Source organism: Chlamydotis macqueenii, chromosome 1 (assembly GCF_036417535.1).
Source record: "Chlamydotis macqueenii isolate bChlMac1 chromosome 1, bChlMac1.mat, whole genome shotgun sequence".
In the NCBI taxonomy this organism is placed as follows: Eukaryota; Metazoa; Chordata; class Aves; order Otidiformes; family Otididae; genus Chlamydotis; species Chlamydotis macqueenii.
Window position 1 is genome coordinate 84,039,652 of NC_141556.1, and position 16,993 is coordinate 84,056,644.

Genomic DNA, 16,993 nt, shown 5'->3' on the forward strand with positions numbered 1-16,993 from the left:
GCCATAAGGTAGGGCATTGCCTCTTTAGTGGTAGGGGAGGCTCTGACACCTTTATGTCCATCACCTGGTCTGCAGGGAGAAAGCTATGGGCCCTCAGATCCCGACCATGGCGTTCAGCTTACCCTGCATCTGATGAAAGCACTGCAGCACAGCCTTGCTTTTCTGAGGAGGAAAAGACATTGCCAAAAAGCCACAGGAAAAAGTCTCTGGGATGTCAGGACCCCCTGTGCTCTGCTCCTGCCATACACAACACACACTCCTTTCACATACAAAAGAGGGCAAAAGAGGGTGAAGAAGGGATGTAGCACAATATACATTCACAGACCTGAATAGTCACAGTCTTACAGTGCCACATAACCCTGGGTGAGAAGGGAATTTTCATTCCATTGGCTGAGCTGAAAAATGTGGATTAAAAAATAAAGCCATTTCTGGTCATGCCAGATCTGTTATTTGTTCCTTTTCTTTCTCATTATAATAAAAAAAAAACCCATTCCCATCTCCTGGGCATTTCAGCCTGAGAGTAGGGTAGTCACCTCAGAATGAAACCTTTCATTGTCTTTTCAAAAAAAGTCTGTTTCTTAAGAAAAATTGAATGTGTAAACAGTTATTAAAAGTTGCTTTTTAAAAGAACCAATCCTGTGCAAAAAATTTTGTTGAAATTCTGTCAGATCTCAGAAACATAGTCATTGAAAGGACACACTCATAGTTGTTTCCCTCTTTTTTTCTTTTTTTGTTTTTTCTTTTTTTTTTCCTTCTTTTTTTGTTTACTGTCATCTTACTGATATCTCAGTTTCACAGACTGTTTTGGGTCCCCCTGAAACACTAGAATTGTTGTTTGTAGAAGATACTTAACCCAGCCCCGGTGTCTTTATTCCGGATAAAAGAAAGTAGGCAAAAGAGCCAAAGCCACAGATTTAGGAATACAACTCAGGTCTCCTGCCTGCCCCAGAGACCCCCCGGTTAGCTTACGGCTCTGTGGTGGGCGAGGCGTCTCCAGGAAGGAAGAAGAGGAGGAGGAAGATGTTCAGTTTGATGAGCAGCCTGTCCTTCCCCATGTGCAGAGCAGATTGTGGTGAGTCAAGCAGACCCCCAGCCTGGTCCAGTGCTGCTTGTACTTCCCCTCCGCTCTCTGAGTCAACCCCTTTATACTCTCCTCTGCAAACAGCCCAGGGGCTGGAGGAGATAAGGGCTGGGGGCCAGGGCCCGTCCGGAAACGGGCAGAGGCGGTGAGGAGGAGCTGGAACCAGCGGCTCTGAGTCTGGGCAGAAGGCCAGGCACTGGGGGGAAAAGGGAGGGGAAGGTGCCCAGCAGGCTGGAGCTGTCTCTCTTTTGGGGCGCGGTAGCAGGCAATGGAGCAGGAAAGGTAGTAGCTAAGAAAAGAAGGGCTAACAGTAGAGGAAAAGGGAAGGCTTCCATTTCTGGCAGGGCTCCCTGTATGGAGCTGGCCACGCCCTGGTCATGGAGGCTGCTAGAGGAGCAGGCGTAGTTTGATTTCATTCAGATTGGGTGTGGGAGATTGAGCTAGGGTTTGGGAAACAAGAGTAGGTGTGCTTAACTTACAGACGAGATCTGAAAATAGGAAATGCAAACTCTGAACACTTTCCCCCTCCATCCACCTTGCTCTCTTGTGCCTTCCATTCCTGGTCCCACCAGGGCTAATGCCAGGAAAAGGGGCCAGAGAGTTCCTGGACAACCAAGTCGTCTAAGATAATCTGACCTTCACCCTGTCAGAAACAGGGACAGTGACATGATGGGAATCTGCCAAAAGTTCAACCCGTTAACAGCATGTAACACATTAACCAGTTCCCCAGAGCAGCAGCTGCCCTCACACAGCAGAACAGATGTGGCCTAGGTCTTGCTTTGTCTGTACTTGTTCTTGTTCCAGGTCAAGTTATTGGCACACCTAGATAAAATTATTGCTATTTGATGGAGTCCTTCCTGGTTACATTATGTGATAATACATGTAATTCACTGTGGTGGGCAATGTTGTATCACAGAGGGAAATTTCTTTTCAGCCACTCTCTTTACTGTAGTTATCTTGGTCTGCAGCAGGAGGATCAATAGCTCTAGTAATTATTACCCCTGGAAGTGGCAGCAGACTATCTGTTTTGCTTATAGACCTAATTCAAACTCCAAAGAATGGAGCTCTGAGTTAGAAGATGAAAAGCATAATTTTTTTATTAAAAAGAGTGCAGGATAAAATTATTATCTGTCTGTCTTTCCCCTCTCTTACTATCATCATCAGAAGTTTGGTAAGCTCAGGAACTTTGGCGTTAAGAAGTCCAAGTGCAATGAGGTAACAAATCTCCATTATAGACCTCATTCTGCCCTCCAGTGACTTTCATGGGAAAGGAGAGGATAGTAGCGCATGTCCAATTTCCTCGAGGATTGCACAAAAGACAGTCCAGACTTGTGCTTTGCCTTCTCCATCTGATGCCTAAAGGTTGGTCTGCCTGCCCAAAAGAAATGTAACCCAGGAAGATCTGCCTCACCCGCAGAGAAAAGGATTTGTACATGGGTGGTCAAAGCCTTTACAATGATGACTGTTTACATTGATTCAAACAAGTTGGGAGCCAGACTGATCAGACACAAACTTTACAGGAAAGAGGTGCAGAACTGCACAGAGCAGAGGAAGTCAGGGCTACCCTTTTGGCAAATAGCCAAACAGCTCACACCACTCACCAGCCAGCTCCCGATCATTAGGACCTTTGTCAGAATTGTGCTGTGTAGCAAAAAACTGAAGAGAAATGTTTTCAGTCAATTGAGGGGGGCAAGATTTCAAAGGTCTGAGAATCCCAGTAGGTACCAATGAACATATGTAGATACCAAACTGACTTTTAAAATCTGCCCTCAAGCTGCTTGGCCTCTGTTCCATTCCCAGTAGCAACTTTGGGCACCAGCAGCCTAATTTCAAGGATGTCTGCATGGACTATGTGATTCAGCTTGTAGGTAATGGCACAGACAAGGCAGTGGCAATGAGTTTTCCCTCTCTCTCCTGTAATTTCCATCTGCTGAGCACAACTGAGAAGGCCAACAGGCTTTTCTAGAGTTTTTCAACTAGATACTAAGTGGTTACCTCTAAGCTCCTCAAGAAAATTCCTGCAAGGTGTTGGCCTATCCATGAGGCGAGTGTGTTTTTATCTTTCCTGGATTTCTCTCAGTGAATCTGAAGTTCTGTCATTTGACATAGCTCAAAGGGACAGTTGCCTCAATTGTGCAAGAGCATTAAGTATCCTGTATGTGAACCAAGAATCCCACTGCATTCACTGATAGCATGACAGAAGTGCTGGATGAAATGGAGCTCTGGAAGTTACCTAGTCCATCCTTTCACTTAAAGCAGGACTGCTACCAATGCTAGATCAGGTCAGCCATGACTTTTTCAAGTCAAATCTTGAAAACCTCCAAGGATGGAGGACATACCTTTTCTCTGGTGACCTGTTCCAGCATTGCACTAATCTCTGGTGAAGCTTCTTTCCAGCTGAGTGACCCCTAACATGTACTGGTGCATGGGGTTTTTTCCTCCTCAGGTGCAGGACTTTGACCTTCTCCTTGTTGAACTTCACAAGGTTGTTGTCAACCTATTTCTTCAGCTTGTCTCTCCCAGAAAAAAACACACACCTCAGAACATCTACCACTAATCTGCTGATAATAGTAAATTGGAATATGATATAAATATATCAGGATAAATAGGATAAATTGAGAATTACGAAATTTCTCTACCTTTGTTTGAACAAAAACTCTTAGTGGAAAAAAAAAGTTTTTCAGGTGTGTAGAAATGCAATGTACTGCCTCACCCTTAACCTTCAGTGTGGCTTTATGCTCTTCACACTCTTAGCTTGTCTCTGCTATATTTGAAGTGAAATCTCCTTGTAGTAGGGATTTGTCCACTGCTTCGTCTCTCCACAGTATGAAACTGCAGAGGTAGAGAGGGAAACATGATCTTGGTTGATTCAATAATAACACACAATTAACTGTATTCCTTTTACTCCAGAAGTCCAGCCTCTTGACTAGTTTGGTTGAAGCTGGCCTATAAAACATGGTGTGCAGCTGGTTCCTTCCAACAGAGAGAATCAATGACATGGATATACGCTTTTAGTCCAGTGCAGTATTCAAAGTTTATTTTCACTGCCAGATTTATAGAAGTTGTAGTTTCATTTCACCTTCTTCTCTCCCACTTATAGCACTGGGGTGGAAAAGGAGAGGCTGCCACTGGGAGAAGTCTGTTTATATGTTACTAGCAGTGATCAGCAGGCTCCATTTTCCCTGGTCCTGCTGGCATCAGCCAATGGAGATGCAGGGAATGAAAATGAAATCTTACACTCAGGAATGGAGCAGAGATCTGAAGACCCAGCCTGTGTTGTAAAAAAAAATCCTTTTGTTTGTCCATGTAGAACAAATAAGACAAAAACTAGGGCAGGGAATATGTTCCACATGTCATCTTGTCACAAATAGTAGTAATCCAACATATGTGGACTGGGAATGAAGCTACCACTGAGGATAACTCACCCTTACAGGCAACAAGTCTGTCCCTGCAAAGCACCCTTGTAAGGGTGCAGAAAGGGCAAGTCCTTGGTCTTGAGTAAAGCTTTGGTTTGCAGGACAATGATCCACTTGTACCACTGATGAGATGGTTATGAGATAAAAATGCACAAGGGATTTATCGAAGAGATTTCTCACAGATCCATGGAGCAAGAAATTCACAGCTGGAGGCCTGTAAGTGATCTTTCATCAGGACAGCACAGTGTTGCACAGGGCTGTTAGAGAGGACCCTGCAAGAGACACGGAACAAAAGTGATACGGAGAGAAAATACTGAGATTGTCTCCTGGAGGCAAGAAAGAGAAAACATCTCATTTTGAAGGGTGGAGCCCAGAGGAAGTGAAAGAACCCAACCTCCAAAGGGCAGCTCTTAGAAAACAAAATGTACACCAAAAAACCTATCTACCTGGAGATTACACATGTAAGTAATTTCTCTATTGTGGAACCCAAATCAGAACCAAACATAGATACAATGCCCTGCAGCGACAGTGATATCCACCAGCACGGCAGTGCTGAGTTTCACGGAAAGATGATCAACTCCATGAAGTTTGTAAGAACAGGGCACTGACCTGACAGTGAGATCTTGGGTGAGTTTCCTTGCTAGAGAAGTGTTAGATACTAACTCACTGTGTTAACTGCCATAAAAAGGAAAGGGCCAGGCAAAGTCACTGGTCCAGATCACAATGTTTTGCCTCATGCAAAATCCTGAGTTTTATCCAATTAAATATTGAGCCAAAATTAAGGTTCTGACTTGGGTTGGAACCAGTGAAGCTGCAAAGGGCTGGGTCCTTGCCTCCAGTGGCACCAGCATTTGGCAGAATGGGTGCCAGGTGGCTAAACCCAGTAAAGCCACAATGGACCATATGCTTTTCTGACTGAGCAACTATGTCGGCAGTGCAGACAAGTAATTTGTGGTCTGAGCAGCTGGAGGGATGCCTTTACAGGTGATAGTAAGGGGAAAATCTGCCCAGGAAGAAGGCTCTTGAGATCTGGTGCAGGAACTCCAGGTGCTGTGAAACACCAGGCAATCTGAATTAGCACTGTTGTTTTTAAAACAGAATTAAACTCACTTGGTGCCACTGAATATAGAGCCATCTTCCCAAATCCAGCCAGAGCCTGTGCTGTTGCTCAGTCCAATCCAGAAACAGCCTGTTAAATACTCTTGAACAGGTCCTAGAAATGTTAACAAATCACAAAGTGACTAATGACAGCCAGCCTAAAAATGGAGGTAAGGATGAATAAAGAGAACAGAGAGCATGACACATCCCCTTGCCTGACTTTCCTTAAGTGGCTGACAATACTGCTTTTCCACACCTTCTAATCAGCCCTGCAATCATACTTTGAATAACAGCTATGTGTACACTCACAAGGAAGTAAGTATGCTTCCAAGGGTCCTGGGCAGATTCTTCAAAGGACATTTCTCAAGGCAATATATGTGAACCAACTGCACCGCAGCCTCCTGGAGTTTCCTACACAGATTTTTATGTCGGAACGTATGCTATTATTATTAATATTAATGCTCTACCATACAGCTAGCTAGCAAGCTAATACAAAGTATTAACAATTAAAGATAAAATCAGGTCAGGGCAGGAAGTGCAGGCACTGTCAGATCTGTGTAAAGAGCCCAGGACCAAGCTCATTAAATTTTATACAAACTTTCCTCCTACGTGTTTTCAGTGCTCATTTCCTTTTGCCTAACCTTTAGCTCTTGTTTACTGCTAAAAGGTTAAGGCTGCAACAGAAACTCAGCCCTGAAGTAAATACCGTCTACTCTCGCCAAAAAAAAAAAAGACAAAGACAAGAGAGAGAAGTTTGTTTTGTCCACATTTGCAATTAAACCAGACAAAAGCAACCTTTCAGTGGTATGCCTGGGCCCCATTCTTACCTCCCCCTGCCACAAAGCTTCAAAGCAGACATCCGCACACAGAAGCATTAACAAATCCCAGCTTGGTAAAATGGTGGAAATAGGAGTAACTCGAGGAACGCTTCAGTTTTGCCAGTGATTTGGAGGTGACTGTGCTTCCCTGGCAAAGGGAGGTTCAACAGTCACAGCCTTTGCAGCATAGGACATGTATAACAGGATAGCTAGGAAAGTCTTGTGTATGTGGGGAAGTCTGAGGAGGGATAATGAGTAGCACTCTAGTAGCAGAGACAGTAGTAACAAAGCAGCCGGACCAGGGAGGCTTTCTTTATGCAGAAAAATAGGTAATCTGTGGAAGATGAATATTTCCCAATATTTGCCTAAGAAAGTGTGAGAGCCTGGTACATACTCCCAGTCAAGCAGAGTAAGCCCCCACAGAACATCATACAATGCAACTTCTGTTCAGGGACTGGAAGCTGTCCAGGTTCATTGGGCCTGAGCTAATAATCCCTGGCTTGTGCAAAACCAGATCAAGTATTTCTGCTCTACTTAGGCAGACGTGCCTCACCTTCCTAGCAATCAGCTCTACCCATTTCTTTAGGGATCATACATGTTCCTATCTCTGGTGAGCACCTGCTGGAAAATGAGCAGTGGAACAGATGGTTTCTGATTTCAGCAGCACAACTGAGGCTTTTTGGGAGAGAGAGGAAGTAAGCATTGAAAACAGAGTGAGAAAGAAATACCTGTGCATGAACACAGGGAGTGGCAAGGGTCACTGAGTAGGAGCTGCAGCTGTTGCAGGAAGGAGAGGCCCTGCTTTGGCAAAGGAAGCATTTCTAAAGAGTGGGGACATACTGTTTTGTAGGCACTGAGTACAGAGGCTGCACAGTCTTTTCCTGTAATCTTTCAAATCAGCCTTGTTGGGGCTAGAAGGGGATGTGGAGAGGGGCAGTGGAGAAGGCAGCCCCCTAACATCCTTCTTAGGATGATTCTGAGTAGCTGACAGTGACCCTCACCTTTCCTTTCTTCCCTTTGCTTCTCTGCCTGAGGAGAACTTCTAAGGTGCATACTGAAACTGGAAGTGCACTAAAACTATAGTCACAGTCATAAATCCTTCCTTTCCTTTAAAGTCAAAATATTGCTAGAGTGACAGCACTGCTTGGATGTCAATCACCAAGATATCTGCAAGGAAATGGAAGACCCTCAAAGAATAAGAGAACCATTACCATTTCCCTAGTGTCGCTGATCACCAGGAGATGAGCTCCCTGTGCCCAGCAGGATTCCTGGCTGGAATGCCAGTCCTTCTGCTTAGAGAAGGAGTAGCAGCTCCCTCTGTAGGCTACCCACTGCTCAGGGCAGGGCGGGTGGGAGGCACCTGTAAAGAAATCAAAACACGGACTTTTCTCTACCATTAACAAACAGAAATACACTCCTCAGCAAGGAATTGCTGAAAAGCAACTCTTCTGGAGCGTTGCAATGCAGAAAACAGAAGTCAGGTTAAGCATCTAAAAATAAGAATGCATGAACACTGAGCTTCAGGGCCTCTGTACAATTTCCAAATCTTTGTACAAGAGTCACATGCACTCTGATGCTGGTGCAACCCGCCCTCCCCCACCCACCACTTTGGGTTTCCTCTGAACTACTCAGATACTTGAGAATCAAAATTGGCTATCTGAAAGCAAATGACACTCTGGCTGTGCAAAAAGTAAGGGAAAAAAATTACATTATTCTGTGGGTATGGTGTGATCAGGTGAATGGATTTTAAGCAGCAAGCAGTAGGCTCTCCCACATGGTCTAGCACCTTCTGCATGCATGCAAAAGTGTTATAGACCTTGTGTATTTGTTCTACAGTTTACCACTATAATTACTGCAGATAAGTCTACAAAAACATTTCAATATGTTTCACTGCTCTTTGCCACAGGATATGAAATAGGTTGCCTGGGGCATGCACAAGGAATATATTCTTTGAAATATTCTAGATAGGCAGTGGGTACTTAAGGTTGGTAAAAGCCTAGAACAGCTTCTGATTTAACCCCATATGAGGGAGTTCAGTATCTGAACACCTGTGCTTAGAAGAGTCTCCTGTCTTTTGCTGTTGGTTGCTCACCCTCAGTACCCCGTTGTGCACTTACTCATTTTCCAAATTAAAACAATCGCTAGGGTGATGCTCAGTATCCCAAAGCCTATAGCCAAGCCTGGTACAACTGCTGGCTGCAGACAGTGAGCTGTAAATGAGAAAAGAAACCACAGTGAACAAGAGCCACATGAAAATTTATACTGGTTTTAGGTAGCTTGCTTGTGTTCTGGGCATTTCCATAAGGATCTGAACTAATTAAAGCATCCCTGTCTTGTCTGCATTCTGCACATTGCTGCCATCCTTGTCCCTGCCTAGCCTCCCCAGGGCCTCCACACGCCCCTGCCCACCGGCCCGGGGTCCTGTTTCAGCTTGGCCCCAGGCCATCAGTCCCTGCCTGAGCTTCCCAGGAAGTGCACCTGTCTCCAGGTAAGCCACAGCTCTGCCCCTGCAGGGCAGAGCCAGCTGGTCCAGCCCCTTCAGTCGCTGACCCAGGAGAGGAAGCACCTGCCCCAAGTCAGCTGGAGCCCCCCAGGCACCATATGGCACCTCACACTCACAGGAGCCTCCCAGTAAGCTTGTTCCTGCCTCAGCATTAAAGCTTAGAGTGGAAACACAGAGCTGCACTGCCACAGCCACCATGTTCCAGTTTAAACATAAAAAGAAACCCAAGGTCTTTCCCTCAGCTTTCTCAGCAACAGCAACAGGTTTAACCTCAGCATCCTGTTCACAGGCTTAGACACAGAGTCGTGTTGCATCTTCCCGGGATGCTCCCAAGTCAGTCCTATGCTCTCATCTGCCTCTCCAATGGTGGAGTGTCAGGATGGGAGTGCCAGCCTTGAAGACCTTGGGATACCCCTCCACATTTTCACCACCACTGTTTGCTGTTCACTTGCTGCCTGTGGCAGAGGGTGGCTCTTGGGGGCAGCCTCCACCCTAGCCCACCACAGCTTCCTTTCAAAGGTGGGACTGAATTGCCATGTAGAGATCTGCTCATGCACAGCATAACATGATAACCTCCAGGCTACAACTTGCTTTCCCATTGTCATCTCCTGGAGCTGAAAGGCATTCACTTTACATAAGCTGTTTGAAATCTCAGCACTAAAATTCCCTCTCTCCCAGGTTAAGGAGAGGATGACACTTACTGCCACGGATGAGCTCCAGGGGGCTTTGGTTTGTTTGGTTTATTAATCTCAGCATGACACCTGCATAGACAATAGGACTTTCTAAGAAGCACTAAATGTGCAGCTAATGGTTGCTGATGTTGATGAACCCAGGATTTCCCTGTGCTTTTCCTTTAAGCTTATGTACCATGTCCTGCTCTTATGGTGCTCCAAAGTCTTCTACCCAAATCCAGTGGCAAAGTCCCTAGTGGAGTACATGAAATCTGAGGTGATCTCTCTCAGTTGTGTCACAAGACCCAAAGAAACATAGCTGTACTCCCTAAAAAGGGTAGGAGTCTAGGGAGTGAGATGGAGTGAGGGGAAGGATAGCTTTAACGAAAGACAATACTACAGCATGTACATTGAAAACTCGGTAGAAGGGCTGTGAGCAGGATGTTGAAGCAATAGGATACAAAATACACAGGAAAGACAGAGAGGACTGTTCTCTGCTCAAGTAAAATTACAGTCAAATTGGGTTAATTAAGAAGTAACATAACATTAAGAAGTAACAGTAACTGCATCCCCACAGACCAGGCAAATAGTACTAAATGCATAGGGTTGGAATTATATTTTGGACTGCCAGACAAGGATGGTGACAGGACTTGTGAACTGGCAAAAAATATCAGAGCAACTATGAAGGAGGCAAGGTGATGCCAAGCATCAATTAATCGCATTAAATTCCACAAATGCCATGTCAGGCCATGATGCTGAGATTGAATGCTTAGACACTGTAAAAGGCACCTCAGAGAGTGGCGAGCCAGGATACACGGAAAGCAAAGCAGCTCCTGACTGCCCTGAGCTGTGCTCAGGCCACCCAGGTCACCGTGGCTCCATCCAACAGCTTCCCTGCTACAGTGAACACAAATGCACTGAGATTCAACAGAGCCAAACAACAACAAAAACAACAAAAGGCAATGTGGTATAATAATTTCAAAATGGAAAACTACAGGAAAATGAAAAAGTTTGTCAGAGAGAAATTAAAAGGGACAGCTAAAGGGATAAAATACTTGGAAGCAGTAAGGGAGACTTTTTTTTTAGGATCTGTCAGTGGAGCCTGAAAACAAATGCACATTACATATCAAGAATATTGTGGAAAGGACAAAGAAAGACAGCGCTAAAACAGAAAGGAAAGAGACTTCACTTAAAGACAAGAATGCACGCTTTAAGCTTTGGAAGCTTTGTCCAAATTGTAGACTAGATCAATAAGTTAACAATTTTTTTTTTTTTATCTTAGAGTGATTTGCAGGCTTACTGGTTTTAAGATCAGTTTCTGGTTTACAGCAATATATTTAGACCTGCGGTTTTGGCTAAAAGAAGTTTCTAACGTAACAAGGGAGAATGTGAGAGAGCTTTGTTGTAAGCATCATTCTTCTGGTAGAAAGATCTCTCCTAAGGTAAAGGTTTTGTCATGTTTCCTGAAGCCTTCAGCATCTTCTAGCTGCCCCACTTGTAATTAAAAATAGCAACATTTATTTTTCAATCCTTGTTAAAGAACAAAAAACCATCTCTTTTCAGATACAAAATACAGAAAGACTTTTCAGTTACAACCTACTCCTCAGCTTTACACAAGAGGTCAATGGGAGAACTGAAGGACTTGAACTGGGTAGCTGTTCTCTCTGCCGGCCCTCTGTTCCTCTTGTAAGGTAACCTTTGTGTCTCTGGTGATGTGGGGTTTGCCATTTGATTAAGCCTCAAGTGGATGGAGTCAGTCCAAGGTTAAGGGTATGACGGAGCTGATTCTCTGCAGATTACAACTCATAACTAAGTAAAAGGGGATAAATATCTGTCAAAACACAATTCTTTGTTCCGAGACCACATTTCTGAAGATTTGCACTTCCACTTTCCTTCCTTGCTTGCTTCTCAAAAAAGCGATCTCCTTCATCCTCCAGATCACTGTTCCGAATTTTAGGGAAAACTACTTCCAGGACAAGTCAACTGGGATGACAGTCAGTGAAACAGTTAATGCTTAAATGTCAGCACCGGGCATCCCTGCTGGTGCCTCCTGGCAATGAATAGCGCCGTTCACCCTCTATTGTTTGAAACCAATTCCAAAAAAAAAGGAACTAACTCGACTTGGCATCAAAACAAAATCCCATGGCACCTCCACAATCAGAGCAGTGGGACAGTTCAGTTCTTAAAAATGAAAAATTATGCCATTAGATGATTTTGGAGGAACAAAGACAATGAAGGGAGCAAGTCATATTGAAGCGTTAAAGCTGAATTTGAGCCTCACTTGAACTGCAGTGATCAACCCAGGGAAGTGGAATAAAAAAAATTCATAAATCAGGATTTTACCGCTTGCAAAAGGAAGTCTCTGCAGTTCTCTCTTTTTAAAACAGGTTCAAGAGTTTGTGCTTGATCCTCAGCCCCTGGGGTACATTCGAAGCTCTTGTAGAAAAGGAAGGGAGAAGTACTTGAGACGAGTTTGAAACACAGGAGGGAAATCTGAATGGAATATCCAGAAATATTTTCATGTAGTTGTCCAAGGAACTGTGGAAGAGTCTCACCAAGGGAAGGGAGAAGTGGACTGGTGGATGTTCAATCTAAATATCCAATGTTACAGTTTTCTAGTATACAAAACACCTAGTTAGTTCTGTCAGAGCTCTGGAGAAATGACTGTGATATGCTGCATTCATCTGCAAGCGACATGACGTGATATTTTTAGGTTTGGGAGTCCAGATTCAGTTCAAAAACTGAAAGCTGATAGCATTTTATAATTCCAAATCTTCTAGAACAATCTGAAGAATATCATAGTACTGTCCCACATAGCTCCCTTCAGCTCATGCCTACCTCAGTATGGGAGCAGTATGACTACCTAAGGTCAGGGAGAAGGATTTGAGAAACAAGGGTCCTGTCCTTGACTATGGCACAGAACTGGTTACTCACTGTTACTACAAACATGTCACATAGGTTAACAATGTCTTAAATGATGGCTGGACTGATATTTTGGTAGTGTGGCATATCTAGGGCTCTCTGGAAGCCAGACAGAAGACAGCTAGGGCAACTCTTCATTTTTGAGGAGTCCATGAGAGCCAAAACCAGTTGGTTTGACCTGAGGACTGATCTATACACCTGTGATATACCTGTGATACTGAGTCACAGGGACGACTTGGTAGCAAGGGTGTGCATTTGAAAACAGAGGTTAAGTACCTGATAGCATAACTCCTAAAAGTGATGACAGCAAGGACAGAGTTGAAAACAAAGTTCTAAAGAAAGGTACTTAAACTACACTCCTTAGGGCCTCCTTGCAAGCAGGAGAGAGCTGGGAAATGATAAAATAATATGCACAGAAAGTATGTTCAAACATCATCTTCCTTATTTTACACCCTCTGACTTCAGCTCAAAAAGATGAGAGTGCATAAAGGAATTTGGAGAGGAGCAATATTAAAAAGAAAACTGCAAACACCTCAAGAGGGCATTGGGTAATCCCCACCTCCAATAGGGTGCAAGTGAACACAAATGGCGGGGAATGAAGGGATGTCCCTGTGTTTTCTGATGCAACAGAAAACACCATTTCAGATGAAAACACATGCAAAAAACAAGACTGCCTTCCAAGAAGATGGAGTGCGATTACCAGATAGGAACTTGGGGGTTTCTGTGCTGGGTTTGTTTCCACAGTGCAGGCAGCAGTAATAACCACAGTTATTCTGATCAAGGCACAGAAATCTTGTGTCCCAGAGCGAGAGCCCCCTTTGCTGTAACAGCTCTGAAAAAAAAAGCTAAGGACAACTATTAGTGTTGCAGCCAACACAACACAACTCATCTAAAGCACATGAGCATTTAGAGGAAAAGCAATCCACTTGTGGGAAGGAGATACTTATGAAGAATATTCACCAATGCAAAATCTCACCCTTTTAAGGTGGTATTTCTCAACTAAGCAGCAAGAGAAATTGCTCAGTGTGACATTTGCAAGGCCTGAACAGGGGGAATGGAACAGAAATAAGGAAAGAGAAAATTTAAGGAAAGCACTAAGAAAATCTTGCTGATAGTAAAATGCCCTGCACAATTGTCTCAAGGCAAAAGCTGAAAATTTTCTCACTAGTAAAACTAGAACAGAGAAAACACAGGAAAAATTGTATCACAAAAGAATCCCGCAGAGCCCCATGGGAGACCGACTAGATGATCTCATATGCCTCCTCTGTCTCTGATCTCCGATTAGCATATGCCTCTAATTTATCTGTACTCACATCTCGCCTGCCCTTCAAAGAACTATTGCAGACAATCTCTTATTGCTGACAAGCAGACAACTTTAAAGCTGCAAACCTCTTTCAGAGAAAAGGATGCCTGGGTTGAATGCCCAGGAGTAAACACCAAAAGGGGTCTGATGGAGAGTTGGAGGGGAACAATGTTGGGTCTCTGACCCATCAGCTTTTATCATAGTAAAATATGGTAATTTTAAAACCAAAGCAATAACACCGTGAGCTGGTACTCAAAGTCAGCCAGTCAGTGGCCAGCTTAGAGTGTATTTGTTAGATATTGTTTTTGCTCAAAATAAATTTTTTTCTTGACCTACCTCATCCTGCTTCCTTACCTCTCCTTTTCCCATCCAGGTTTGACTTTCAGTGGAGGAGTCTGAGAGAATTTGACAGAAGTATAAATTATTTCTTCACTCATGTGGGCTGCAGAAGTTTCTGATCTGCTTCCCTCCATGCCAAAGCAAAGAGTGTGTATGACACGATGTTTCAATCAGGCTGTTGAGTGACAGGGCTCAATGCCTGTGAAACAGGAAACCTGAGGCTACATTCAGAAGACAAGAAAAGTGAAGTTGCAACCTCTATCTCCAGCTGCTCAAAATAACCAAATTTATAACAGAATGGAGAGCACTGAAAGTACAACAACTTCAATTTCCTAACTTGGTAAGGGATGTCTTAAGAACAGCCATCAGTGAAAGAGGTGATTAATCACAAAGTGCATGCATGGGTATTCTAACTGTTGCAAATGCAAGAGGCTGTGATTTACATTGTTGTAGTAACTGTGAGAATGTGTGTTGCTCTGACAAACTTCCTCTCAGGACAGAAGCAGGTGAATAGTGAGAGCACAAGGTGAAAGGTGAGATAAACACAACAAACTGGCGGCCCAGCTTCTGTCAAAAGGGAAACAGAAATGGACAGCATAGGTTTGAGAAGGAAGCCTTTTGAGCTTTGGACAATTCTACTGGGAACTCTATCTGCACCCAACTCCCAGTGTGAATGGGCTTGAGACACAGGTAGGCATTGAGAGCTAGCATCCCTCAAGACCCTCTGAGTCAACATCTCAACAGCATCAGTGCAAGAGAGACATGGACATACTAGAGAGAGTCTGGAAAGGGGCCACAAAGATGATGACAGGACTGGACCATCTCTCATATGAGAAAAGTCTGAGAAAGCTGAGACTGTTTAGCCTGGAGAAGAGACATCTTGGGGAGGATTTTATTAATGTATATGAATACCTGTAAGGAGGGTACAAGAAGAGCCAGGATCTTTTCAGTGTTTCCCAGTGACAGTACCAGAGGCAATGGGCACAAACTGAAATGCAGGAGGTTCCCTCTGAACATCAGGAAACACTTTTTTACTATGAGGGTGATTGAACACTGTCATAGGTTGGCTGGAGAGGTTGTGGGGTCTCCATCCTTGGAGAGCCCTCTGGACACGGTTCTGGGCAACTGGCTGTAGGTGGCCCTGCTTGAGCAGGAGTTTGGTCCAGAGCGGAGAATTGAAGCCTGCTGGGGAAGAACTAAGAGCTCTGTTTTGATGTGTTTTATGATTTTCTCTGAAATATCAGCAATAAGCTGAGTTCTTAGTTTGGATAGGAAATGGAGAGGAAGTGATTGCACCATAGGAAGGTATGCAGGCAACACATTGTTAATAGCTAAGTGCAAATATAAATAAATCTGACCTCTGCAGTCAGACCTCTGTACCATACTCCCAGTGGAATCAGCAGCAGGACACAAATCATAGCAGGAATAAATCGATCAGTTTTCCTGAAGCCAACAATGCTCCTTCCTAGTTCCTCAATACTGAAACAGCATAGCATAGGAAAGCCTTCTAAATTCCTCTCAGAGAAGTGGCTTCTCCAGCATTTTGACAAGTTTGATAAATCTGGCAATTCTTTCTTAACTAACAGATGCAAAAGCCTCAGAGCTCTGGTGAACAACATCCATCCTTTCCAAAAACAGAGCGCTGAAAAATGAACTCTCTTACCCACAACAGGGTCATGACTTAAGAAGATAAATATCCTTTAAATATGTCATCCTAAAATGATTTATAGCTTTATTAATCATGCTCAAGATGCTTAAGTCCATCAACCTTGTGCGTGATCAGCTGGATGTGGAATTATTCTGCAGAGGCAAAACTTGCAAGAACTGGAAGAAACACCTTTATCCCAAAGCATAAGAAAAGAGCATGTCAGGCAGGAGCAAAATTGGAAGAGTCAAAGCTGGCAGCTCATGGCTTGGACAGGTGTACCCTGTCATGAGTTGAAAACTAGCTGGATGGCCAAGCCCGAAGAGTTGTGCTGAATGGAGTTAAATCCAGTTGGCGGCCAGCCACAAGCGGTGTTCCCCAGGGCTCAGTTTTGGGGCCAGTCTTGTTTAATATTTTTATCAGTGGTCTCAATGAGGGGATTGAGTGCTCCCTCACTAAGTTTGCAGATGACACCAAATTGAGTGAGACTGTCGATCTGCTCAAGGGTAGGAAGGATCTGCAGAGGGATCTGGACAGGCTGGACTGATAGGCTGAGGTCAATTGTATCAGGTTCAACAAGGCCAAATGCTGGGTCCTGCACTTCAGTCACAACAACGCTACAGGCTTGGGGAAGAGTGGCTGGAAAGCTGCCCAGCGGAAAAGGACCTGAGGGTGCTGGTAGACAGCTGGCTGAACATGAGCCAGCAGTGTGCCCAGGTGGCCAAGAGGTGAACAGCATCTGGCTTGCATCAGGAACAGTGCGGGCAGCAGGAGCAGGGAAGTGATTGTGCCCCTGTACTTGGCACTGGTGAGGCCCGTTGTGACAGGGGAGGCTTAGGTTGGATGTTAGGAAGCACTTTACTGAAAAAGCGATCAGTTACCGGAGCAGGCTGCCCAGGGAAGTGGTGGAGTCACCATCCCTGGAGCTGTTCAAAACACGTGTAGATGTGGCCCTTTAGGACATGGTTTAGAAGGCATAGTGGTGTTGAGTTGATGGTTGGACTTGATGATCTTGAAGGTCTTTTCCAACCTTAATGAGTCTATGATTCTATGAACACTGGTCTCCCTTGCTTGTTTAACAAGTCACTCTGGGGGTATGTGGTGGGGCTGGCACAGTCCAAGGACAGTGACCGCCTACTGCCTCCAGCAGCAGGAGCGAGGGGACAGGCAGGCCATGGCTCCATTACACTGGGCTGT

General features: G+C 44.4%; 2 protein-coding genes across 2 annotated transcripts in view; both read right to left on the reverse strand.

The window, feature by feature from the left end:
- Positions 1–1,171, reverse strand: part of A2M (alpha-2-macroglobulin) — a 32,428-nt gene extending 31,257 nt beyond the window's left edge. Inside the window, exon 1 of the mRNA XM_086758757.1 lies at positions 970–1,171. Coding sequence (XP_086614883.1) covers positions 970–1,055 — 86 coding nt within the window. The 5' untranslated portion in view covers positions 1,056–1,171. The remainder of the gene's footprint in view (positions 1–969) is intronic.
- Positions 1,172–4,657: 3,486 nt separating this feature from the next.
- On the reverse strand, positions 4,658–14,285 carry KLRG1 (killer cell lectin like receptor G1). Its single transcript, XM_086748829.1, is given in 7 exon segments — positions 4,658–4,769; positions 5,608–5,692; positions 5,695–5,710; positions 7,625–7,773; positions 8,531–8,623; positions 13,675–13,682; positions 14,167–14,285. Coding segments are annotated over 7 exon segments (582 nt in total).
- Between the last annotated feature and the right edge of the window lie 2,708 nt (positions 14,286–16,993).